General features: G+C 42.6%; 1 protein-coding gene and 1 non-coding gene across 3 annotated transcripts in view; both read left to right on the top strand.

The window, feature by feature from the left end:
• Nucleotides 1-475: 475 nt before the first annotated feature.
• The window catches only part of DHTKD1 (dehydrogenase E1 and transketolase domain containing 1), a 51,123-nt gene continuing 24,546 nt past the window's right edge, over nt 476-27,052 (top strand). For both annotated transcript variants that reach the window (XM_030321440.1, XM_030321441.1), the window contains exons 1-5: nt 476-715; nt 14,879-15,034; nt 20,134-20,345; nt 21,127-21,321; nt 23,973-24,242. In XM_030321440.1, coding sequence (XP_030177300.1) covers nt 559-715; nt 14,879-15,034; nt 20,134-20,345; nt 21,127-21,321; nt 23,973-24,242 — 990 coding nt within the window. In that variant the 5' untranslated portion in view covers nt 476-558. The remainder of the gene's footprint in view (nt 716-14,878; nt 15,035-20,133; nt 20,346-21,126; nt 21,322-23,972; nt 24,243-27,052) is intronic.
• LOC115519550 lies at nt 16,217-16,323 on the top strand. The gene has a single exon (XR_003970556.1). It is a non-coding gene; the product is annotated as a U6 spliceosomal RNA (small nuclear RNA).

The raw sequence follows: 27,052 nt of genomic DNA on the forward strand, positions 1-27,052 counted from the left end.
CCGCCTCAGTGTTTCTTAAGAAAAAAATAAAAGGAGCGATATTGATTTTCTGGCTCCTTCAGATGGCCTTTCCTTCTTGAGTCCCTTGGTCTCGGTCCCACGACTTTTTTGCACCCTGTCGCTGATTTTTCCCTTCGGTACGAGAACCTGTCTCGTTCTGTGTGGTCGTGTTCGCGGGCTTCCAGCAGAGGGGTGGTGGGTGAATACTCCTGGCTGGGGTCTGCAGGATATATAGAGATAACGAGTTTTGTACCGGAAAGCAGATGACGACGCCAGGCTCTGCACTCCCGGCTTCCCTCGGCTGCCAGAAGCGCACGCCTGGCGCCAGAGCCCAGCAGGTGGCTCCGCCCCCCCGGCAGCTTACCTGGATTGGCTCCCAGGGGCAGGCGCCTGGCCAATCAGGCGCGGGGGCGTTGTCTCGGGCGGGGCTTCCGCTTCCCGCCTCCAGCCTCCCGCTTCCCGCTCCTCCCCCTGCTCCGGTTCCAGGCAGCCCAGGATTGACCCCTCGTATCCAGGCGACTGCTGCCCCTTGTCTTCCGCCCCGAGTCCAGGCGAGACATGGCCACGACCACTGTGGCAGCAGCAAGACGAGGCTTCTGCCGAGCCCCTCCGCTCCTATTCCGGCGCGGCTACCAGACAGAGAAGGGTGTCTATGGCTATCGGCCGAGGAAGCCCGAGAGCCGGGAGCCCCGGGGCGGCCTGGCGCGCCCCTCAGGTCGGGGATAGGGCCGTGCCGTGCACGTAGGGGCTGGGGAAGCAGGGGACTTCCCTGACAGGCCTGAGGTGGGATGCTGTTGTGGGAGAGGCTGGACTTCTGGGGGTCTGCACTGTGCGCTCAGGCCCGTAGGGAGTAAGGGGAGATGAGGGGGCCAAGGAAGGCAGGTTGGGCAGGGGGAGGTTGTCAGTGTGAGGGTCACCCTCTGTCCAGCCTTAGTAGGTGGGAAAACGTGAAGTCGGGGTCTCGGCATTGGATCCACGCGTGGGTGATCTTCCCATCGCTCGTGTTCAAACTGGTTTTGTGAGGTCTTGTCTTTTCTGTTCCTTGGATATAATAAACTTGTGGGAACTTAGCTCTTGCGCAGGCCGAGCTGCGGGAAAAGAAGAGCTCTAAGATCTCCCAGCTCGTTGAGCTTACTCAAGGATACATTTCCAGGGCCATCTCTAAGGCTCTTGTGAGCAGAATGTGTGGGGATCACGACTGTACAGCTAGGGTGAAGAGGGCAGTTAGCTGGTGGTTGGACCACCGCATGGTAATAATTATTTGTCTCCTTGGCCTAACTAGCCTCTTACTTTAATTTCAGAGTTTAAGATTCTTTGCTGAGTTCAGAACCATGTCACTGATGGTTTTAATGGGTTAGGAGACCTGAATATTAGTTTTTGAGACCTCTCTTTGTATGCTCATGTACAAAAAATCTATTTGGGGTATTTGGTTTGTGCCGCAAAGTTGTGATGCATTTAATCTTCACAGAACAGATGAATACAGATTGATTATTAGAAGAAGATCATTTGGCATCTTTGATCCAGTTACTAGATTGACAATGAAGATCCTCTTCATCATATAAGTACCTGAACTTTGACTCTTATATTACACACTGGGACCTCAATAGTTTGCTCTTGACCTCAGGTGACTTTGATAGTAAACCTGATTTCTCTCTCTTAGATGCAGTGGGGTTCCTTTAGGTTCATTTTGGCCAAATAGATTGTTAATCCTTGGGGATAAGACTATTGGCATCTTATTTCACTTTGCAAATCGAGTGTCAAGAATTTTCTATGTCAGTTATTCTCAAAGTTAAGTGTGTGTTCAAATCATTTTGAATTGATTTTTAAAATACCATTTCCCAAGCCTCCCCCCACCCCAGGGTTCTAATTCAGTGGTCTGAGATAGATTTCAAGAATATGGATTTTTATCAGGCACCACTGGTGATTCTTTAGCAGAAAGTCTATAGCCATCTATGGCCAAATACTGTTATAGTCATAACTCACAAGTGTAGGACATGTTTGACAATCTCTTCTTCATTTAGGATCATATTAGTGTGTGTTCAGTGCATAATTATTGTGATCTTGTTTAAGGTTTTCCCTCACAATTGGGCCTCTATTTGATTCTTATTTATTTATTTAGAAAGAGAGAGAGACAGAGAGCAAGCTGGGGAGGGTCAGAAAGAGAGAGGGAGAGAGATATCCCAAACAGGCTCCCTGCTGTCAGCACGGAGCCCAACGCAGGGCTCAGACCCACAAACCATGAGATCATGACCTGAACCTGAACCAAGAGTTGGTCACTTAACTGACTTAGCGACCCAGGTACCCCTCTATTTGATTCTTCAGCCTGGCAGCTGAAAACTAAGCCTTGCCTTGGAAAACTTGGCCAGTGGTTTTTACCTGGAAGACTGTATCCAAATCATTTTGGGAGCTCTGGGCTGGTGTGGCTTGAAAAAATATCTCTGGGGTTGATTTTATATGTAATCCCTTCCCTCTTCCCTCATCACCAAATTGACTTTTCCCGCTCCCCCCGCCCATCCAGACTGGTAATGATTTTGCTATACTGTGAGGTGCTTGGTGACTTTGAAAGTTCAGTATTGAGTTAGGACTGAACGCCAAGGGTGTGCTCATGTGGTATTGGGAGGAAAGAGTGAAATCAATGCTGGGAAATAATTGTTGCACAGTTGCAGAATCTAGCTTAAGAAATTCTGTTGCTGGGGCACCTGGGTGGCTCAGTTAAGCACCTGATTTTGGCTCAGGTCATGATCTCACAGTCTGTGAGTTTGAGCCCCACATCGGCCTCTGTGCTGACAGCCCAGAGCCTGAAACCTGCTTTGTATTCTCTCTCTCTCTCTCTCTCTCTCTCTCTCTCTTTCTGTCCCACCCTCCCACCCCACTCATGCTGTCTCTCTCTCTCTCAAAAATAAATCAAAACATAAAAAAAAGAAAAGAAATTCTGTTGCTAAGGGCAATCTTTTATTCTTATTTTTTTTTAAATTCATTTGTTTATTTTGAGAGAGAGAATGAGAGAGAGGGAGGGAGAGAGGCAGAGAGTGAGGGACAGAGAAAATCTCAAGCAGGCTCTGAGCTGTCAGCATAGAGCCTGACCCAGGGCTCAGTCTCATGAACTGTGAGATTATGGCCTGAGCCAAAATCAAGAGTTGGACACTCAACTGACTGAGCCACCCGGGCGCCCTTCATTCTTCCCATTTAAAAAAAAATTTTTTTTACCATTTGATTTAATTTATTTTTTAAATTTACACCCAAGTTAATTAGTATATAGTGCAACAATGATTTCAGGAGTATATTTCTTTTTTTTTTTTTAATTTTTTTTTTTAACGTTTATTTATTTTTGAGACAGAAAGAGACAGAGCATGAACAGGGGAGGGTCAGAGAGAGGGAGACACAGAATCCGAAACAGGCTCCAGGCTCTGAGCTGTCAGCACAGAGCCTGACGCGGGGCTCGAACTCACAGACCACGAGATCGTGACCTGAGCTGAAGTCGGCCGCTCAACCGACTGAGCCACCCAGGCACCCCAGGAGTATATTTCTTAATGCCCCTTACCCATTTAGCCCATCCCCCCTTCCCACAATTCTTCCTATTTTTTAACTACTGTGCATAAAACGGAAAGGCAAGTGGTCCACTTTATACCTTTTTCAAAATTACCATTGCATGCAGATCTGTAGCAGTTTTTTCTTCTGTTTCAGGAGGTACCGGTTATTTTGTAGATCACTGTCTCCTACTAGCCTAGGTGGGAGAAAGGGGGCAAGGAGAGTTGCTGTCACTTCTGGTAGCATCTCACCGTCAGGACTTGGTCAGTATGTATCTGCAAAGGAGATTGGAAAGCATAATTTTTATTCAGGTTGGCCATGTATCAGCTAAGAATTATCTGGGGAAAATACTGAAAAATAATTAGTAATCACCACATTCCACCCCTTTGGCCACTCAAATAACCTAAGCTTTTTCTTTTTTTTTTCCCCCGTTTATAGAATGGATTCTGTCTCCTCTATTCAGTTTTTGAGTCCACTTCAAAGTCTGTTATCTCCCGAGAATGTGCAGTCCTCTCTGTCAGGACTGGTTGTGTCTGCTAATGCTTTAGAATTTCATGAACTGCCATGCACCCCCTACTGACACATTCCATATACAAAGAAAACTCCCATCTGGAAAAGAAAGGAATGAGGAACTCTAGTAGTCACTATTCAAACCAGTTATCAAATCCTGCTGGAGAGGAATGATAAGAGATCCTTTCTGTGGCGATGTAGCAAGTTCATAACATTCCCCTGGCTTTGCCGTGTGGGTCTTTATCCATCGTCTTCTGTGGCCATCTCTGCCTTGGACATTGGGGAGTATGCCCTCCTTGGGGGCTGCTCACCGTCCACAGCCTACCTTATTTTGGTAAGGTTAGGCACCTGAGAGTTACTTTAGGGGGTTATCAACGACACGGTTGTTTTTACTTATTTTTTTATTTTTAATGGCCGAAGTTGGGATTTCTTTGGCAGTACAGTTTTCTCATGACATTCATAGGCTTGCAGTCTTTTTGCTTGTGGTCATTTTATGACCAAATTGCCCCCAGACAAAGATCTCCTCTAGAGCTCGTTTTTAATCCTGAAAACTCCAGTCTTTTATTTACTGCTTCTGTGTTCCACCCACTCAGCTTCCTAAATGTAGAGGTGCTTACCTTGAGACCATCAAAAATAATAGACTTGAGTGGGAAGGTAATACCCTTGATTGGAACTTGGAGGCTCAGCGTCCCTCATTGCCTAACGGGGAATGCTTACTGGAAGGTCCTTGAAGAAGGGTTTGTCTGTTTTCCCTCTTGGTAAGACAGCTTCTTCAGAACCACTTTTTATAATTGCCTCTAGTTGTCCAAACCTGCTAGGATCTGCCTTCTAGCAGAGCTGAATTTCCCTCCATCTCTTCTTGCCAACTAGCTCACTCTAGCTTGACCTCATCTCCCTCCCAGGGCTTTCCTGAAAGTGACAAGAAACAACGATCACATGCTACTGAGCGACAACTCCGTGGACATACAGTCTGCCTTGCAGGACATCACCGGTGACAGTTTCACCACGCGTTTTGTCAGATAGCATAACACAGTGCTCATTAGCTTTTTAGTCAGAAACATCTGGGTTCTTGGTATCTACCGCCTGACTGCTAAGCCAAGGTCATATGTATTTTAGGCTGTTATGGTAGCAACCCACCTCGAGTACCAAATGGTACTTCATATAGAGACCATACCCTATAGATAGGGTAAGTTCAGGGGCTGTGTTGGACACGTGGAGGAACAGTGACCTAAGTGAGACGAGTAAAGGTCTGAGCTGGTATGACAGTTTTGCTCTGCAAGGTCCGAAGGGGTTCAAGCTCCTTCTATGTTGTTTCTTCACCATCCTGTGGGTGTTGCTGTCTACTCCGGTCCAGGATGGCTCATCACTGCGTCCACACTGTGCAGCAGGATGGAGGAAAGCGGGAAGGGAAAGAGGACACATCTCCCTTTAAGGGCAAGACCCCAAAGTTGCACAGATCATGGCTACTACCTTCTTATTCATCAGAACTTAGTCACATGGGCAACTGGCTGCCTGGAAGGCTGGGACATATATCTTTATTCTGCATGGCTGTATATTTGATTATTACCATGAAAGAGAAGAGAAAATGGATCTCAGGAGTTGTAGTAGGCTCTGCTACAGACATATTGTAAAAATGTGGGGCAAACAACCCACTTTCAACTTTCACCTCATACTTCATATCAAATCTTGAGCACTGTGTTTCTCAAAGCCTTGCTTTCTGTTTTCACTGTTGGGATCCTAGCGTAGGCCTTTAATTCTGGTCTGCTGCTGCTGCTGCAAGAAATATTAATCCAGGTGCTCCTAGCCAAGTCTACGGATCCCTGAGGAAAAGTTTTAGAGGGTCTGTGGCTTTTGCACAACTGTGTGTGTCTATTTTTAGGCAAAGGGCCTGTCGCTTTCATTGAATTCCCATGACTTCAAAAAGATAAAACTGCTAGCCTCACTGCTATGAAAATTTGTAGCCTAGTGTCTTGCTACAATTTCTCTAAAACATTGGTTTCATTGAGTTATTTTCTTTTTTAAAAATTTTTTTTAATGTTTATTTTTATTTATTTATTTATTTTTTAATGTTTATTTTTGAGAGAGACAGAGACAGAATGCGAGTGGGTTAGGGGCAGAGAGAGAGGGAGACACAGAATCTGAAGCAGGCTCCAGGCTCTATCAGCACAGAGCCCGATGCAGGGCTCGAAGTCACAAGCTGTGAGATCATGACCTAAGCCAAAGTTGGACGCTCAACCAACTGAGCCACCCAGGCGCCCCCTCATTGAGTTGTTTTCTTAACTCAATTCTCCAAAGGCTCTATTTTGCCTCTCAGAATAAAATCCCAGATTCATTAGCTTGATATTGAATGCCCTTCATGTTTCATGACCCATTCTGCCTTCTTTCTTACCTTTCTCTGACATAAATTCCCCCATGTTCCAGCCGTTATCCAAGGCTCTCCCCGCTCATTCTGTATGCCCTTCCACTTCATACCCATTCTCCATGGCTCATCTCCATTCCCATCTCCTCTGTAACATCTGTCTAGACAACTCCAGGCTATCCTAATCTGATCTCCCTCAACTCTCAGTCCGAGAGACCCCTTGGACTCTACTGAACTTTTTATGACTGTGTGCAGTTTCATATAGAGACCATCCTCTCATGCCGTAAGATCCTGCTTGGTAAGCTCCTTGTCTTACATTCCTCTCAGCTCTAGATTTAACTGAATACTTATTACGTGAGTTATTCCTACTAAGAAATGGAAATACAATTCTGTATATGCAATTTATTTGTGACATTTAGCGCATTTGAATTTTGCGTGTATAACCGTAACACCAATTATCAAGAAAGGAAGCACTGTATACATTGGGTAATATACTATATTACTATGCTTTAGAAGAACTAATAATTTCTTTTTTGCTCATGAACACAATGAAGGCTTGCTGGGTTTTTCCTTAAATTCCATTTAAGTGGGTGCTTATGGTCAGTTCCGTTAATTAGGAGTACATGGTTTAATTGGCTCAAGTCTTTTTCCTTTTTTTATTTTTTCAAAAAATTTTTTAAATGTTTATTTAGTTTTGAGAGAGAGAGAGAGCGAGCATGAGTAGGGGAGGGGCAGGGAGAGAGGGAGACACAGAATCTGAAGCAGGCGCCAGGCTATGAGCTGTCAGCACAGAGCCCAACATGGGGCTTGAACCCACGGACCGTGAGATCATGACGGGCTCAAGCCTTTTTCATGACGCCTGCCAGTTGTCCTAAAAGGTACCATCTTGGTTGAGAGAAATGATTGGGTTGGTTGGTGGATCATGTCCACAACTCTTTGGGATTGGCAAAGTCAATCGAAGGACAATCCGTCCTGAAAATGGACACATGGCATCCTCCCACATCCAGGGTGACATAGTGAGATGGGATACGATCAAAGTTATGGTGCCTCCCTCCTCCTCTTTGCCTTTCCTTCATCAGCCTTCTTTTTACAAATATTTATCTTGGCTGAAAATCAATGCCTGCATGGGGCGACTACATCATTCACTAAGACATCCATTACATTAAGGCTTTAAAGAGATATTGAATTTGCTTCTAGTAACCTCTTAAATGACAGTGGTTTCACTAGTTAAAATTTGACCTGTGGTGAGTGTTCTTTGTTGCTGGCTATTAGTAACAGCTTGTACTTTAACCTCTGTAAACCTCAATTCGGGTAAACTTCAGTTTATTCATCAACAATCCCAATTGAAAATGGAGGAGTGCCGATTCAGGAGTATCAATGTCATTATGGAGGATTCAGATTACAAAAATATGGCAGAACTTAGGGACCAGCAGGAGATGGGCGCCATAGAATTTCAAGCAGCATTTAGCCGTTACTGACCTTGGCACTGAGCTTTAGTAGTTGAAGTGAGGTTGTGGGTATGTTGCAAATTAGAAATAATAGGAGCCTTTACTGGACTCATGAGAAAAGCAGTTGAAGAAAATCTTAATGCATTAGAGATTTAAAAAAATCTAGATAATTCTGGGGTACAATGCAGACCAGAAAAGGCTAATGACATTAGCCCTTGTACTTTTTTTTTTTCAAATGTCTCACTGATTTCCAGTTCTCTCATCCTTTTTGCTGTAGGCTCTGGACTTCCCTTTTCAATTTTTGTTATAATATAATGGATAAAACATTGGACTGAAGTCAAATATGCTTGAAGGTAGCTTCTTTACTACCTCTGTCACATTTTGCAGGTCACTTAACCTCTTTGCGCCTCAGTTTACTCTTCTGCAGATGAGGAGACCTATTTCAGAGTTGTTGCAAGAGTTGGGTAAGATGACGTGTGTGAAACACTGAGCAAAAGTTAGTACTTGCTATCATTCACTATCAATCTGTGATCCTTACTTATCTATCTTGGCAGTGATTTAAGAAAGGATTAGGAAAAAACCCAGAAAGGACCAGAACAAGGTTTTTGTTTTTGTTTTTTTTTAAGAATGAAATAAATTTTATTTTGTTTTATTTTATTTTATTTTATTTTATTTTATTTTATTTTATTTTATTTTATTTTATTTTTTAAATACTTATTTATTTTGAAAGAGAGAAAGAGCACGCGTGTGTGCACAAGTGGGGGAGGGGCAGAAAGAGGGAGAGAGAGAATCCCAAGCAGGCTCTGCGTTGTCAGCTCAGAGCCGGATGCAGGGCTTAATCCCACAAGCCCTGAGACCATGGCCTGAGCCAAAATCAAGAGTCAGACGCTTAACTGACTGAGCCACCCAGGCACCCTGAAATAAATTTATTTTATAAAGATACTGTATTTGAGGTGGAAAGATAAGGTATGATATAAAATAAACTCAGTTGCACAGCCTAGGTTTATCTGAATTTGTTGTACAGAATATAATAGTCTGGTACAAAGTCTTGCCTTAATTTCTTTGTTTTTTAAATGTTTATTTATTTTGAGAGAGGGAGAGAGAGCTCGGAAGAAGGGGAAAGGGGGAGAGAGAGAAGGAGAGAGAATCCCAAACATTCTACGCTCAGCTCCAGAGCTCAATGCAGGGCTCTATCCCATGAACCTGTGAGATCATGACCTGAGCTGAAACCAAGAGTCTGATGCTTAACCAATGGAGCCACCCATGTGCCCCTGAAGTCTTTGTTTTAATGTGGTTATTTCCAAAGTTCCTAAGCTGAAATTGGGTGGGGGGTGGGGGCAGCCATCACATTTTAATGGGGTTTGAAGAGACTTCAGTTATGAAATTCTCTTTCTTGGAATCTTCAGTCATTTTATAGATACCCAACATTCCCACTTGCTATAAGCATATGCTGCCTTGAATGTAAGAAACCCATGGATATGATCTAGATATTTTTGGGGGGAGGCTGTTTATGACCAGATGATGAAAAAGAACTGTATTGACTTTTAGATTAAGTACTAAGTTTAGTTTATGTGTCAGTGTACTTCATGCTGGTTAATGCGAACCCTTTTTTCCTGAAAATAAAACACTCTTCAGTGCCCCGACTGTGCTTGCTTACAGAGAGAATAAAGTAATTGATGTAGATATCCTTATCATAATTTTTTTTTTACCCCTGTATCGGCAAAGGTTCTTTTGATCACAAGCAACAGAAACCAACTGTGGCCACCTAAGGGGAAGCGGGGATTTTATTTGAAAAGATACAAGGATATCTTCCAGAGCTGAAGGATGTGTGCAGCAACCAAGCCTCAGCGGGGGAGAAAACCAGCACTAACTCTGGGAATATTGGCAGAAGCTGTGTGTGGGCCCACAGGGCACAGCTGTTAATGTACTCAGCTCCTGTGCTACCCATAATGCGTGTCAGGAGTCCTCGAGACCACCCCTACATTTAGAGATCCGCCAGAAAGCCTCATGGCGCTCGGCTTATAGCTGTACTCATGGCTCAGATTCATCACAGTGATGTAATAAGGATACACAGCTGCACTGTCACGGAAAACAGCACAGGCACCGTTGTGCAGGAGTCCTTGTGCTCTCTCTCCCGTGAGGGGTGATACAGAAACACTCCTGTTCGTGCAACATCAATACAGCAATATATGTGCAACGTCACCCAGGGGAGTCCATTTGAGATTCATCACCTGAGGTTTTTATTGGCAGACGTCCATGTAAACACCCTCTGCCTGTGCCAAAATTCCAGACTCCCAGAAGGAAAGCAGGTGCTCAGCGTTAACCATGTTGTTTGCACAAACAGGAGGCATAGTGGACCACCTGTGTCTCCCTATCCCAAGTCATGAATTCTGGAAAGAGTGAATCTGACCCACCTCGACTCAGGTGTCTTTGGAATCCATTAACTGGGAGGGAGGCAGAATGGAATGAGGTAGACGTGGTCTTAGGAACCCACTCCCTGGAATGGGAGAGCGCAGTTCTTGGGAAAGAGGGGCTCAGGGGCATCTGGATGGCTCAGTTGGTTAAGCATCCAACCCTTAATTTTGGCTCAGATCATGATCTCATGGTCATGGGATTGAGCCCCGCGTGGGACTATGTGCTGGGCATGGAGCCTGCTTAAGATTCTGTCTCCCTCTCTCTGCCCCTCCCCAGCTCGTGTGTTCTCTCTGTCTCTCTGTCTCTCTCTCTAAAAAGGAAAAAAAAAAGGAGCTCAAAGTGAGGTGGAAGATGTATTCACTGCAGCTCTTGTACTGCATGTTTGAGGGCTCTGGCTCTGGAAAACTTGCATCACAAGGATTCTGTGACTCTCTTACAATATGCTGAATCTTGGGACTTCATTCAGTTAATGACAAATGTTTCTTGAGCATTTGCTATGTGCCAGTCTCTTGAGCCAGAAGCATGCCTTCAATATTTTCCATTTTGTTTTGTAAAGGAGTGTGTATATGTGTTGTTGTTTTCCCTATTCTCTCTGGCTTCTTAGGGATTTAAACATCAAATTAAATTCTTCTGAACTTCTATAGATATCCTGAGTATCAAGTTATTTGGTTGGTAGTATACCTAGCATGAAGATATTCATTTTTCTTTTACAGTAACCCTTTGACTTATTTATACAGTGATATGAAATTCTTTTTATGAACAATATACGTATTCAATGTGTTCTCATCCTTTGAAATCTTATAATATCACTGTTTGCTACAAAATATAGATGAAGCAATCATATCTGGTGGATTTTTTTAGTATTTATTTATTTTTGAGAGAGAGAGAGAGAGAGTGTGTGTGTGCAAGCAGGGGAGGGGCTGAGAGAGAGGGAAACACAGAATCCGAAGCAGGCTCCAGGCTCTGAGCTGTCAGCACAGAGCCTGATGCAGGGCTCAAACTCATGCAGGGCTCAAACTCATGAGCCGTGAGATCATGATCTGACCCAAAGTCAGACACTTAACCAACTGAGCCACCCAGGCATCCCTGATGGATTTGAAACTAGAATGTAGTCAGTTAATTTAAAAAAAAAAAAAAAGTTCTTTAAAGCAAGGAGTATGATAAAGAAATGAGAGATGCTTCATGTATTTTGACAAATGTATTTCTTCTTGGATTTGTTTTTGCAAATCTTTAAAATTAAGAGCACTAAGGAAGCAATCTGAATGCAGCATCTCTCTAGATTTTTATGATTCCCCCCCCCCCCACGTTTTCTTTCTCCCGCAGCACCAGCCTTAGGAACAAATATAACTGATTTTTACAAGCATAAAGCCCACTGGTGAGGACAGGTACACTGGAGTGCCCTACGAGTGCAGTAGGCAGCAAGTCAGGATAACATTTGAAGAGCTGTGCTATACATGTTTGCCATTGAAAACTTAGCAAATAAGCGAAAGAAAAAATGATGAATTTTGTACAGGATAATCACTAAATTTTTGGTCCATTTCCTTTATGTATATGGGATATATGTACACAGATTCACATATATAAAGTATATAGATACTCATATTATGCTATATAGACTAGGTAATGAAATATACATTACCTACTATACATATATACATTGTAACAAAGAGCAGGCTCATACTATTTATACTGTTTATAGTTGTTTTTTTCATCTATATACACTGACACTTTTCCGTGAAGCTTCTCCTACAGGGCGTGTCCCCCTGGGGGCTGGAGATTTTCAGAGTTAGAAGACTAATGTGGGGGGAGGGGGGATGTCCCTGAGGAATGAAACTCCACCTTCAGTACTTGAGGGGTCAGTGTGGTGATGAGCAGCTTCACCTCCCGTTTTCCTCTGGGAGAAAGCAGGTTCCAGTTAGGATAGGGGTATAAGGAATGTTTATGGAGGAGGGTAAGAATGCGGAGAGGTTGATTAATCATGGGGCAGAATCCCAGAGCTCACAGTGGAAGGATCTGGGAGGCAGAGAGGGAAGGAATATGGGATTGGGTCTGGAAAAAGAAACCAGAGCAAAGGCAGGAAGAAGGTCTGAGAGAAAATAGATTGCCAGGCTGGATGTGGGATGTGCCCAGAGGTGTGGAGGGGTGTGGACCTCTCTCTCTCTGGCTCTGCCAGAATAGTAGCTTCCACACGTCCCTGGGAACGAGCAGCCTGCTTTTGTGCCAACTCCCATGCCATTGCTCTTAGAATGGCATGAGAAGCCTGGGGAACAGTTAGAAATTGGAGCAATAATCTCTGAGTTGATGTGGGTTCACTAAGAGAATGTTTTCAATAGGGCTGCTAATTTGAGGATGGTGATGATAACCGTGCGTGTCTACTATTAGACTTGCCCCACTAGAGATGTAGTTTTGTACATGTTCCTGGAAGCTGTGGAAGGTGCAGGAGATCACCCAGAGAGAAAACAGCTTGAGAAAAAGGCTGCGGGCAGATCTGCAGACCACTAATATTTTAGAGATGGACAAAGAAGAGGAGCTCCCTCCCCAAAATGACTGAGGTTGTGTAGCCAGTGAGTTAGAAAAGCCAGGATTTGGTGATGCCGCAGAGCCCAGGGAAGAATGTGGGGTTTTTTGTTTGTTTTTTTTCTGTTTGGTTGTCTTCTGGTGGGGAGGAGGAATATGTTTTTAAGAAGTGACCGGCGGGGACAATGCTTTAGACGTGGTCTTTCTGGATTTTAGCCACAAATGTGAAGGTTTCCTACTTTATAACACAGCAATTGAGAACTTCAGTAAGATTCAGAATAGAACCCTATGGCAATTTATAAGACTTATCTCCAGACTGGAATCGATTCATTTACTGGGATTGTTTGATTAGCTTACCAATTTATTAGACATAGCATGGATCGTCCTAACTGTTGCATCAGTGGCAACACATCCTTTACGTATTCAGTACCTCTCTGTTCTTTCCTGTCAGTCCGTGACAAGACACATACTTGGCCGTACTCTGAATACAAAGCACCTATGTAGCTCACTGCATGGCAATAAATGTTCATAAAATGGTCATTAAATGTTTCAAAATATGCTAAACTTTTCTCTGGGTTCTAAGAATAAACACATAAGATGAAAAAATGTTCAGAAAATGTTCAGAAATGGTGGATCTGCTCATCGTCGGGGATTTGTGCTGTTTGTAAGGCTGCCTTGATGAACTGAAGGTTAGCAGAGTGTGGGCATGAAGGATTTTTTTTTTCTTCAAATTTTGGAATAACTTTCATATGGAAGAGGGAAGAAAAGCAGTTTGGGCTCAAAATAGAATCATCATATTGGGTTCACTAAAAGATAATGCAACTCCTCCAAGCAGAGACTGAGGAACCACTCATTTAGAGCTTTATAAAGGGTTTGTTTCCTGTTTTGTTTTGTTTTGTTTTGCATTATGTGAGTGACAAGATCATTAAAAAAATTTTTTTAAGTTTACTTATTGATTTTGAGAGAGAGAGCGAACATGAGCATGAGTGTGCGAGCAGGGGAAGGGCAGAGGGAGAGGGAGAGAGAGAGAATCCCAGGCAGACGCCACACTGTCAGTGCAGAGCCAAACTCCGGGCTCAAATCCACGAACCATGAGATCATGATAACCAACGGGGCCACCCAGGTGCCCTGTGACAAGATCATTTTTAAGATCTTTTTCTAGGGGCACCTGGGTGGCTCAGTCGGTTGAGCATCTGACTTCGGCTCAGGTCATGATCTCACGGTCTGTGAGTTCCAGCCCCGCATCCGGCTCTGTGCTGATGGCTCAGACCCTGGAGCCTGCTTCGGATTCTGTGTCTCCCTCTCTCTCTGCCCCTTCCCTGCTCATGCTCTGTCTCTCTCTGTCTCAAAAATAAATAAAAAACATTAAGAAAAAAAAAAAAGATCTTTCTCTAGTATACATTTCATGAGTCTATGAAATAACTCTGTACATTGGGTCTTTAAGCAATAGGGAAGGAGATGTAACTCTGATTTTGTATTTCTACCTATGTCTATTTTTTAAATAAAATATTTAAAAATCTCAAATAATAATTAAGAGGACTCTAATTATCCAGAATCTCAGCATTTTAACAGTTCGTTTCAGTGCTATTTCTCTACAGGCATAGTTATTTTTACAAATGTGCACCCATAGTTCTGTCTCCTTTTTTTTTTTTTCTCCTTCACTGACTTTAGCAATCATGAGATAAATTTAAAGAAATAGGTGTGTTTTCCTGAGGGCGCGTGGGTGGCTCAGTCGGCTGAGCGTCCAACTTCGGCTCAAGTCATGACCTCGCGGTTTGTGGGTTCAAGCCCCACATCGGGCTCTGTGCTGACAGCTTAGAGCTGGCAGCCTGCTTTGGATTCTGTCTCCCTCTCTCTCTCTCTGCCCCTCCCCAACTCGTGCTCTCTCTCTCTCTCTCTCTCTCAAAAATAAACATTAAAAGAAAGTAAGTGGGTTTTCCTGGATTCTGATAGTCTATAAACCTGAGATGTGGTAGGTAGAAGGAATGCATTAAAAGTGTCTAAGGCCACAAAGTCTTCTTTGAAAAACTGATTTTTTTTTTTTTTAGTTTGTGGGCATTTTCTAAATTGTTTGTATGGTTTTATTTTCCCCTTGAATTAGTTGATCATGGCCTTGCCAGATTGGTGACTGTATACTGTGAACATGGTCATAAAGCTGCCAAAATCAACCCCCTCTTCACTGGACAAGCCTTGCCGGAGAATGTGCCTGAAGTCCAAGCTCTTGTGCAGACCCTACAGGGACCTTTTAATACCACAGGTAAAGCCCATCAACACTAGACTGTACATGTAACGGTTAGTTGCCAAGATGCAGTATGGCTCCTTTCTCTGTTCTTGAAGAACTCACATGCCCACTGGAGCTGAGGCTTCCATGGAGTGTGAGTTGACCGTGAGGGGCACATTCAAGCACTGTCTAAGAGGACTGGTCTTGAGGTTCTAGAATAGTCTTTCAATAGGGTTCGTTTCCTCTAAGTTTAAAAACATTTACCAAAGAAGACATACATATGGCCAACAGGTGGGATGCGTGGGTGGCTCAGTTGGTTAAGACTTCGGCCCAGGTCATGATCCCACGGTTCGTGTGTTTGAGCCCCTCATGGGGCTCCGTGCTGATGGCTCAGAGCCTGGAGCCTACTTCAGATTTTGTCTCCCTCTCCCTCTGCTCCTCCCCCACCTGTACTCTGTCTCTCTCTCTCTCTCTCTGTCTCTCTGTCTGTCTCTCTCTCAAAAAAGGAATAAAAACATTAAAGCAAACAAACAACTAAATGGCCAACAAGTACATGAAAAGGTATTCACCATCACCGATCATCAGAGAAATGCAAATCAAAGCTGCAATTAGGTATCACTTCACATCTGCCAGAATGGCTGGGACACAAGATAACAAGTGTTGGTGAGGATGTAGAGAAAACCTCGTGCACTGTTGGTGGGAATGCAAGTAGGTGTAGCTACTGTGGAAAATAGTACGGATACTCCTCAAAAAATTAAAAATAGAAATCCCGTATGATCTAGGAATCCCACTTCTGAGTATTTATCCAAAGAAATTGAAATCAGGGTCTTAAAGAGTTATCTGTACTTTTATTTTTACTGTGGCATTATTACCATAGCAAAAAATATGAAAACACTTAAATGTCTATCAATGGATAAATGAATAAAGAAAATGAGCCCTGGCTGGCTCAGTTGCTAGAGCATGTGACTTTGATCTTGGGGTTGTGAGTTCAAGCCCCACGTTGGGCATAGGCCCTACTTAAAAAAAAAAAAAAAAAAAAAAAAGAATGTGGTATATGGAACCAATATTGCTCAGCCTTAAAAAAGAAAGAAATCCTTCCATTTGTGACAACATGGATGAACCTCAAGGCATTACACTAAGTGAAATAAAACCAGTCACAAAAGGACAGGCACTGCATGATTGATCCCACTATATGAGGAATCTAAGATCGTCAAACTTATGCTCGCTTCATCAGCACAAATACTAAAATCGGAACGATACAGAGAGGATCAGCGTGGTGCCCGCACAAGGATGACACGCAAATTCATGAAGCCTTCTATATTTAAGAAAAATGATAAAATGGTCAAACTTAGATAGTGGTTCGCAGGGTCTGGGAAGAAGCGGAAATAGGGAAATGGTGGTCAAAAGGTACAGAGTTTCAATTATGAAAGATAAATAAGTTCTAGGGGCTCTAGTTAATACTGTATTGCATACTTAAAATTTTGCTAAGAGAACAGATCTTACATTCAGCATTCTTAATACAAAAGAAAACTATTTTTAAAATGTAATAAGGGTCGCTTGGGTGGCTCAGTCAGTTAAGTGTCCGTCTCTTGGTTTCGTCTCAGATCATCATCTCATGGTTTGTGAGTTCAAGCCCCACATCTGGACTCTGTGCCAATGGCATGGGATTCTGTCTCCCTCTCTCTCTGCCCCTCCCCTGCTTGCTCTCTACCTCTCTCTCTCTCTCTCTCAAAAACAAATAAACATTTCTAAAAAAAAAACAACCAAGAACTTTAAAAAAATGAATAAAAAATTGCAAGCCCTGAAATAATAATTTTAAAAAAGCTGGACACCCATTATGGACCAGACACTTTACATCTGTTTTGTCAATGCATTCCCATACCTACTCCCTAAGAAGTTACTGCCATCTTTATTTTGCAGACAGGGAAACAGAAACTCAGAGAACTTAAGTAACTCGTAGCTAGGAAGTGGCAGAGGTAAGGTGACAATCCAGCTCTCCCTTCCTGTTTTATTTCCCAGCTTGGGAACTTAAAAAAAAATGGGGGCTAGATAACCAGGCAGCATCCTGGGCTCCTATCTCATGCCATTTTTTTATTTTACTTATTTATTTTATTTTATTTTATTATTACTATTTTTTTTTAAATTTTTTTTTTTTAACGTTTTTTATTTATTTTTGAGACAGAGAGAGACAGAGCATGAACGGGGGAGGGGCAGAGAGAGAAGGAGACACAGAATCGGAAACAGGCTCCAGGCTCTGAGCCATCAGCCCAGAGCCCGACGCGGGGCTCGAACTCACGGACCGCGAGATCGTGACCTGGCTGAAGTCGGACGCTTAACCGACTGCGCCACCCAGGCGCCCCTATTATTACTATTTTTTAAAGATTTTATGTTTAAGTAATCTCTATACCCAATACAGGGCTCGAACTCACAACCCCGAGATTGAGAGTCACATACTCTTCCAACTAAACCACTCAGGTGACCCCTGTCATGTCATTTTTTTTAAAGTTATTTTTGGGCAATGTCAAATTCTGGTATATATATCAATTAGTAATGTTCTGGTAATTTATTGCAGTGTAATAAACCACTCTAAAATGCAGTAACTTCTAAGGGTACAACAATTTTATTATCTCGCAGTTCTAGAATCTGCCTGGAATCAGCTAGGCAATTCTCACTTGGGGGGCTTGGAGACAAAATCTATTCCATCATAATTTAAATGGCCCTTCAGGAATGGAAAGTGTAGTGTTTTCTTTCTTTTTTTTTTTTTTTTAATTTTTTTTTTTAACGTTTATTTATTTTTGAGACAGAGAGAGACAGAGCATGAACAGGGGAGGGGCAGAGAGAGAGGGAGACACAGAATCGGAAGCAGGCTCCAGGCTCTGAGCCATCAGCCCAGAGCCCGACGTGGAGCTCGAACTCACGGACTGTGAGATCGTGACCTGAGTCGAAGTCGGACGCTTAACCCACTGAGCCACCCAGGTGCCCCTTAAGTAATTTCTGTGCCCAACGTGGGGCTCGAACTCATAACCCCGAGATCAAGAGTTTCACACTGTACCGCTTGAGCCAGCCAGGCTCCCTCCACTCTAACCATTTTAAAGTATATAATTCAGTGACATTTCATACAGCCACAATGTTACGCAATCATCAGTTTAGTTCCAGAACATTTTCATCACCCCAAAAGGAAATCTTGTGCCTAGTAAACTTACTTACTCACTCCCCATTCTGCCTTCTCCTCAACCCCTGGCAACCACTAATCTACTTTCTGTTTCTATAGATTTGCCTATTCTTGACATGCTGTATAAATGAAGTCACAGTATGTGACCTTTTGGGTCTGGCTTTTTACATTTAGTGTAATGTTTCCAAGTTTCATCCATACTGTAGCATAAACTGGTACTTTATTCCTTTATGTGGCTGAGCACTATTCCGTCATATGGTGTGGGGAAATAGGTTCAAGAATTCCTTATACTTACATAAATGGGTTAAGAAAGCTTAGGTCAGAAAGCTGCCACCACTGGGTGAAAGTGCCCAAGGTTAGTTAGCAAAGTATTATAATGGGATCACAAGTAACTTGTTATATCACCTGCAGGAAACTACTTTCCATCTGGTACCAATATACCAGATTTGTTTTGATCACAAACACCACTTGTCCCCCCCTCCCCAGGCAGACCCTTTGCTTCTTACACACACAAGTTATTTTTTTTAAACGTTTATTTATTTTTGAGAGTGAGAGACAGAGCATGAGTAGGGGAGGGGCAGAGAGAGAGAGAGAGAGAGAGAGAGAGAGAGAGAGAGAGAGAATCTGAAGCAGGCTCCAGACTCCGAGCTGTCAGCACAGAGCCCAACGTGGGGCTTGAACTCACAAGCCGTGAGATCATGACCTGAGCCGAAGTCAGACGCTCAACTGGCTGAGCCACCCAGGCACCCCCACACACAAGTTATTGATTACTATCTGATTATTTCCTCATGTACAACACATGTGTAAGATCTTGAGAGCTCAATAAATACGAGATGAAATGTGTTCAGGGCTCTTGTCTCCTTCTGGACATTAGTCTCTCTCGTATTCAATTCTGTGTCCACTCTCTTGCTGGACAAGAGAGAACTCCAGAGTCATAGTCTGCAACAGTATGGGTATATCACATTTTGTTTATCCCATCAGTGGACATTAGGTTATTTCCTATCTCATTTAATCTTTTTTTTCAAAAATTTTTAACATTTATTCATTTTTGAGAGACAGAGCATGAAGGGGGGAGAGGGGTAGAGAAAGAGGGAGACACAGAATCCAAAACAGGCTTCAGGCTCTGAGCTGTCAGCACCGAGCCTAACACAGGGTCAAACCCACGAACTACAAGATCATGACCTGAGCCGAAGTCAGACGCTTAACTGACTGAGCCACCCAGGCACCCTCCTACCTTATTTAATTTTAACAACTACCTCCTGAGGTGTTCCTGTTTTATAGATTAAAATGTGGGGCAGAGAAGCCAAGTGATATGCAAAACAATTTTTATAACTTGAATGGTCAATCAGTATCAAAGAGCTAAAGTTATTGTAAGAAACCATAAGCAATAATAAAGTAAATGTTGGTTTGTTAAAAAATCAGGCAAATGACTGATCATTGATTTGGTGCTGAGCTATTGATACACTTACAGTGCTCTCCTTTTGTTGACCAAGGTTCAGGTAGATTTCCCTTTACCTTAAAATGTCGCTTTGCTATCAATATTAATAACATTTAGGCCAACTGTTCAATGGTAGACATTACTTTATAGGTATTAATATAAGAGTTAAACATTTGGGGAGATATTTCAGATAAAGGTAGAATATCTGATCTGTAGCTATAAAGCAGTGGAGTGTTAACTTTCCATTTTTAGTCTGAAATTACAATAGAATCAAAATTTGGCATTAAGCGGCATGGCTCTGTCCTTGTGGAGAAAGACTGATATTCTCTCTCCTAGTCTGACTATTTTGTGGCCTTTGACCCTATTTTTAGTTTTGTCTTTAGAAAAATCTAGGTAGCCATTGATGATGACCCAACTTATCCAAAACAAAATGCTCTGAATTGAAATAATTATTTTGGTATGTTCTATAATTAATTACATGGTTGATTGCTTTTTAAAACGATCCCTATGATTTCATTTTTGTAGGATTGTTGAACATGGGGAAGGAGGAGGCCTCTCTTGAGGAAATATTAGCCTATCTCAACCAAATCTACTGTGGGCAAATTTCTATTGAAACCTCCCAACTTGAGAGCCAGGAGGAGAAAGACTGGTTTGCCAAACGGTTTGAGGAACTGAAAAAAGAGACCTTTACCACAGAAGAGCGAAAACATCTGTCAAAACTAATGCTTGAATCTCAGGTATAAAAGTACCAGCTAACATCAATGGAATAGGATGGCTCTTTTTCTACAAAGATATATCAATATTGAAGAGAGGGAATTAAAGCATTTACTTACCCCTATTTACCTCGTTGCGTCAACACACTAGATAATAGAACACACACCACTTTGTTCTAAGTAGGAAAAAGTAGAACCCCAAACAACTGAGTCAAAATATATACTTTTTATATAATTGCCTATTCACTCTGTAAAAGACTGAAAAGCCCTTAAGACCTTGCTTCTCTTTTTATGACCTGGAGTGATCAAAAAAAGAACGATGCATGGAAGAGACTCTTGGTGCAGATTAATAGACCTGAGTCTGTCAAGGCTATGATCAGGACTCAGGCATGTCAAGATGACAAGGAAACTGTTCCCAGTAATTTGGATAGCTGGGTCATTTGCGGCCTTGACAAAATAGTACCGTAGAGCCTGGTACTAAAACTCAAGGGCTAGGAGGGGCAGACCCCTAAGGCCCAGCCCCTACTCTAGAGGAACACATTCTAAGAGGATCCCTCTTGGGGTAAGTTATTCCACCACTCGGGTGGTTTTCTCTGCAATCTGACTGCTGCCTGCTGTCCTTTAGGCTTTCCAGCCACGTTCTGGATTAGTTACATCTGTCTCTGGGATGTGTTGTGAAGGGGCACGGCTGCGGTCACTTGAAGCAGTGTGGGGTCTTCCTACAATACACACGAATGTGTCTGATTTTGACCTAAGTAGTTGGCTATCTTCCCGCCACAAATGTGTCTGACATGATGTTCCATAGGAGTTTGACCACTTTTTGGCCACCAAGTTTGCTACAGTGAAGCGGTATGGAGGCGAAGGAGCTGAAAGCATGATGGGCTTTTTCCATGAGTTGCTGAAAATGGCAGCCTACAGTGGGATAACTGATGTTATTATTGGCATGCCCCATAGAGGGAGGCTTAATTTATTGACAGGCCTTCTGCAATTCCCTCCGGAGGTAAGGTACTTTCTATGATGTACAATTGACTGTAACAGGATAGAACCGATGATGCTAGTAATTCCTTCTAGAAGCCTGAGTAAACATCTCAGCTGTTGGTCCAGGAGGTAGCTTAATTAATTGATGGAACCTAACACTGCTGATAGATATGGTATTTGGGTTGATTTTCTGTGTAGTCTTATATGGATTCTTTCTTCTCTCAGGGAAAGTAAAAGTTAGTTTGTTTTCTCAAGGATGATATGAATAGATAATTTCTTTGAAATTATCTCTGTTCTTTGAAGCATGCTTTACTAATTTAATAAAAATTGCTCAAACATTAAGATCTGTGCAATTATTTACAATTTCACCTTCCAAGGAGTCCATTTTACCTTCCATTTATTTGCAGAGTTTATACTTAACATATTGTACTAAAACTAATAATACATTAGTATTATTGTCATCCTGGGAGACCACTCACATGAGTGGTTCTGTAGGTAACTGGATCTTGGTGTTCTTCTTTCGCCCGACTCAGCTGCTCTATCAGTCTCTAAACAGACTCGTGAGTCCGGATTGCAGATTTGATGGCCAGGAACATCAAAATGACTTGTAATTTAATGAGATTGTGGCCATTGTGTGTGGATCAACCTCAGCACTGATCTGGGCCAGAAGAGTAAAAGTAATTATAAGTGTTAAAGGGACTGTGAAAGTTAATGGAGTGAATGGAGCCCATGGAAGGATGTGTCATCATTACATCATTGGAAAGTATACATGACGCCATGTTTGGGGCCCAGCTTTACCACTACTACTCATACCTCAGTTTTTCTGATGCTGAGAGATTGATAACCTACTTTTAAAAGACGGAGACTTTAGAAAAGGCAGACGATGACAAAATAAAGTGATTGACAGATGTGCTTAAATACATGCAGAAATCCCTAAACCAAAAATTGCATTCCCAAAAATATCACAAAAAAATGACTCCAAGATGCTGAATTATAAATGAGCGTATTTGTGAGAAACACATATGTACCCACACTGTGTGAGTATGGGTGTTCCTGTTTGTAAATTGGTCAGTAAGAAGCTTTTGGGTCACTCAAACCATTTGGATAATTGAGAATAACATGTTGTCTTTGGTAACTGTCTTGGCTTGAGACCCAGCTTTGTTACTTAGCGGCCAAGGATCTTTAGCAATTTAGTTAATTTCTCTTGTTTGTGCATTTTTTAAAATGTAAAATCATAAAGGGGCACCCGGGTGGCTCAGTCGGTTGAATGTCCGACTTCAGCTCAGGTCATGGTTTCACGGTCCAGGAGTTTGAGCCCTGCATTGGGCTCTGTGCTGACAGCTCGGAGCCTGGAGCCTGCTTCGGATTCTGTTTCCCTTTCTCTCTGCCCCTCCCCTGCTCACACTCTGTCTGTCTCTCTCTGAAAAATAAATAAATATTAAATGTAAAATCATAAATATTTAATTTTTTTCTTTTCAAATTTTTTGCTTGAATTATTCCATGGGTCATTTTTTTCTGTCTGTAGATGTGCAGCTTTGTTCTCTAAAACTTCTAGTTGATTTCTTGGGCGTTCAGAATAATTTCATATTTATCTAGCTATTCCAGGGAGGAGGCAAGCTTGGGGTCGCCCTCCTCCTCTGCCATCTTAACTCCTAGCTTGTGCATTTTTTTTTTTTTTAGCTTGTGCATTTTTAAAATGGGTAGTAACATGTATCTTGTGGTAGACTATGAAAATGAAGTCAGAGAATGTATGCAAAGAAGTCCTTTGAGAATCAGACAGTAGAGGTTTTTTTAGGTGTGATTTGAGCTGATCAGTGCATGTTATCTTGTGTCTAAATGGGATTAAGTTCTATTCTGCCATTTTCCTGTGTACCTTTAACAAGATTCATACAAAATTCTTTTGGAAAATGTATTCTAACAGGTGTATTCAAGAAAAAATTATTTCGCTTATGACAAGGTAGAGGTGACTTACTATCTAACATTTTACTGCCTAACTTATCGTCTACATGTCTAACTTATCATCTACACGTCTGTCATGTTAGGCTCTTCTGAAAGTGTTGTTACTTCAGGGGTTCCTGGGTGGCTCAGTCGGTTAGGTGTTTGGCTCTTGATCTCGGCTCAGGTCATGTGTGATCTCACAGTTTGTGAGATCGGGTGAGGAGCCCGCTTGGGATTCTCTCTCTCTCCCTCTCTCTGCCCTTCCCCTGCTCTCTCTCTCTCTCTCTCTTTCTCTCTAAATAAATAAATAGGGGCATCTGGGTGGCTCAGTTGGTTGGGTGCCCGACTTCACCTCAGGTCATGATCTCGCGGTTCCTGAGTTCAAACCCCACGTTCGGCTTTCTGCTGTCAGTGCAGAGCCTGCTTCTGATCCTCTGTCCCCCTCTCTGCCCCTCTTCTGCTTGTGCTCGCTCAAAAATAAGTAACAAGAATTAAAAAAAATAAAGCAAACCAAAGCAAAAACTGTTGGTACTTCATTTGATTATGAAGATCTTCAAATAGTTCTGTGCATTTGGGCAGTTAAAAGTTTGTTTAATACATGGTAATAATACACAAGCATGTACAGAAAATGTTTTTTTAATTATTTTTTAATTGTATGATTTAAACTAGCCATCTCTTCCCTGCTGTCCATTGTTATAAAAGACATTTTTTTTCTTGTATGTTTATTCATAATAGCTGATGTTCCGTAAAATGCGAGGCTTAAGTGAATTTCCAGAAGATGTTTCAGCCACCGGTGATGTCCTATCTCACTTGACCTCCTCGGTTGACCTGGACTTCGGCGCGCACCATCCCCTCCATGTGACCATGCTGCCAAACCCCTCGCACCTGGAAGCTGTCAACCCCGTGGCTGTCGGGAAGACTCGGGGAAGGCAGCAGTCTAGACAGGACGGGGACTACTCTCCAGACAGTTCGGCTCAGCCTGGGGACAAAGTCATTTGCTTACAGGTACTTGTAGCTTCAGGAAGTGAGGCCAGAGGGTGGGGAGACCGGGAAGAAGGGAAGCCCAGGTGGGTAGTTCTGAAAGGAGATGGTAGACATCCAAGATGAAATTGAGATGAACTTTTGGTAAAAGAAGATTCCGGGCTTGTTTTTAAAATTAACAGCAGATATGAGGTCTCATCTCAAGGCAACTGACTTTAGACTGAGATTTCACTGTGTTTATTTCTCTCTTATGAGTTATTTCGGGGGGTATTGACTAGTATCCCTGATGCTTTTCAGGGGACAGATGTCAGAACTTCTCTGAAAATATGGCCTTCTAGGAAACTACATGGTATCCATATATGTAACAAGGCTGTAAGAGTCTGGATTTAGTTTGTTAGCTTGCTTGTTTGTTTTAAAATGAAGGTCTTTGGCATTAAGGCAACCCATACATCTCATTAGTGTGGCTCTTGTTTCAGTTTTTTGTAACCTGACAGCCTAGATGTTCAGACTGTGGATCACATGAATACCCTATGAGTATTCATTTAAATATGAACCTTTAACTACCGGGCAGTAATTAATTCTCGGTATCAGTGGCTGAGTCTCTAAACCCTGTAGAAATAGGTACATCTGTAAGGCAGGAGAATATTTGGCTGCATGTACAAATAACAACTTTATCTTATTCATGTTAATTTTTCATGGGCCAGAAACTTGTAGTAAGTAAATTGGGGGTATGCAGCATTGCATTTGACAATGACATAGTTTTTCAAAATGGAAATCTTACATTGTTAGCCATTCTCTTTACCTTTTGCTCGACTTAATTCACGATACTGTAAAATATTTTAGTCATTCACATTAGCAAGTCTTAACATGGACTTCAGAAACAAGAGATGAAAATGACACTTTATTTATTTTTGAGAAAGAGAGAGAGAGAGAGAGAGAGAGAGAGAGAGAGAGAGAGAGAGGGGGAGGGGCACAGAGAGCCGGAGACAGAATTCAAAGCAGGCTCCAGGCTCCAAGCTGTCCTCATAGAGCCCAACGCGGGGCTCAAACTCTCAAACCGCGAGATTGTACCCTGAGCCAAAGTCAGACACTTAACTGACTGAGCCATGCTGGCACCCCAACATTTTCTTCAAAGTGATAGGAAACTTCCCTCTTTTGTCTACTTTGTGTTCCCAAATCACTTGCCCTGCTGTGTCTGTATGTGTCCTGTTGTGCTGATTTCTTGTGGGAACTCTAAATTTGGAGCCTATAAAATCATGGTGGGTGAGATTCTGGATGCTACTTTTTCTGCCTGACCTCTTCTGTTTATTTTGGTCCCAAACCTGGTGAAAGTAGATTGTCATCTGTGATCTGTGTGTGTCCAAACCCCCTTGCCATCTTTGGCTACGTAGCTTCCACCTCATCCAGCATTTGTTTGTGTTTATGGACCCTCACTCCCAAAAAGCTATATGCAGCATAGTGGAGTGGTTTCTCTTCTGATTTAAGAAGAAAATAAAATTAACAGATGATACCTGTGTGCCTTAGTGCCGTGAATCCGAAGACCAGGATAAAATGATGCAAGTTATGAGCAGATGTTATGTTACTTTAAAAAAAAATTTTTTTTTGAGAGAGAGAGTACGTGTGTGCGTTCATGGGTGAGCAGGGGAGGGGCAGAGAGAGGGGGAGAGAGAATCTTAAGCAGGCTCCATGGCCAGCTTGGGACTAGATCTCACAACTGTGAGATCATGACTTGAGCCAGAATCAAGGTGACTGAGCCACCTAGGTACCCCTGAAAATTTTTTTCTTTGAGTATAGTTGACACCAGATGTTATGTTCTTATTGATGTCTCTAGTGTAACATTTTTGTAAAGGAGCAGAAGAAGTACACATCTTCCTTGCTTTACTGAAATTCTTTCCTTTTTTCTTTTTTTCTGAGAGAGAGAGAGAGCAAGAGAGAGAGAGAGAGAGCGCATGCGCAGGTGAGCAGGGGAGGGGCAGAGGGAGAGAGAGAGGAAAAAAGAGAGAGAGGGAGTCCCAAGCAGGCACCACGCTCAGCTGGGAGCCCAACTCAGGGATCCATCTCAAGACCATGAGATCACATCCTGAGCCAAAATCAAGAGTCGGACACTTAACTGATTGAGCCACCCAGGCACCCCAATGATCTCCTCTTATATCATTACCCCCAAGAAATCCCATGGGCAAGGAGGAGTGCTCAGATGCCAGGAGCCCCTGGCCCTTGTGGCTAAGGGTTGGACTTGACAGTGTAGCATGGTATAGAAGAGGCAAAGACTGCGGAACCAAGAAGATGAGTTCAAATCCTGGCTTTGCTGCTTTCTGGCTTGGTGTGCTTGGTTCTGTTATGGTAGTTCTCTGAATCTCATAGAAAAATGGGAGTGTGTTATATTCCTCATCGTGTTCTGAGAATTAAATGAGAACATGGACATAACAACTTCCTTGATCCAGGAGAAAGGCTTGGAGGGGTGGAGACATAAGTAGAAAAAACACAGAAGGCCCAGGGTCTAGTCCAATGTGAAGTATACACTCTTTGTGAGCCTTGGTTTCCTCCTCTGTAAAAGGGACAGTAGTGACTTCCTTACCTGGCCCCCACCTGGTTGTTGAGGGGATTAATGCTGTGGAGATAATGGAAGGGTGTGTTATTAGTAGGTATAGATAACTCCAAAATGGGAGGTCATCCCTATACACCCTAGCCAAACAAAGGCGGGGCCTGGAAATTTCACTGAGGCCAAGGAGTGCTTCCTTTCTTAGCCAAAATATTCTACTTACATTAAAAAAAATGACTATTTTAAGGACATTGTCAATGTCCTTTTAAAAAATGTACTTCGAAGTATTCTTTCT

Source organism: Lynx canadensis, chromosome B4 (genome assembly GCF_007474595.2).
Source record: "Lynx canadensis isolate LIC74 chromosome B4, mLynCan4.pri.v2, whole genome shotgun sequence".
Taxonomy (NCBI): domain Eukaryota; kingdom Metazoa; phylum Chordata; class Mammalia; order Carnivora; family Felidae; genus Lynx; species Lynx canadensis.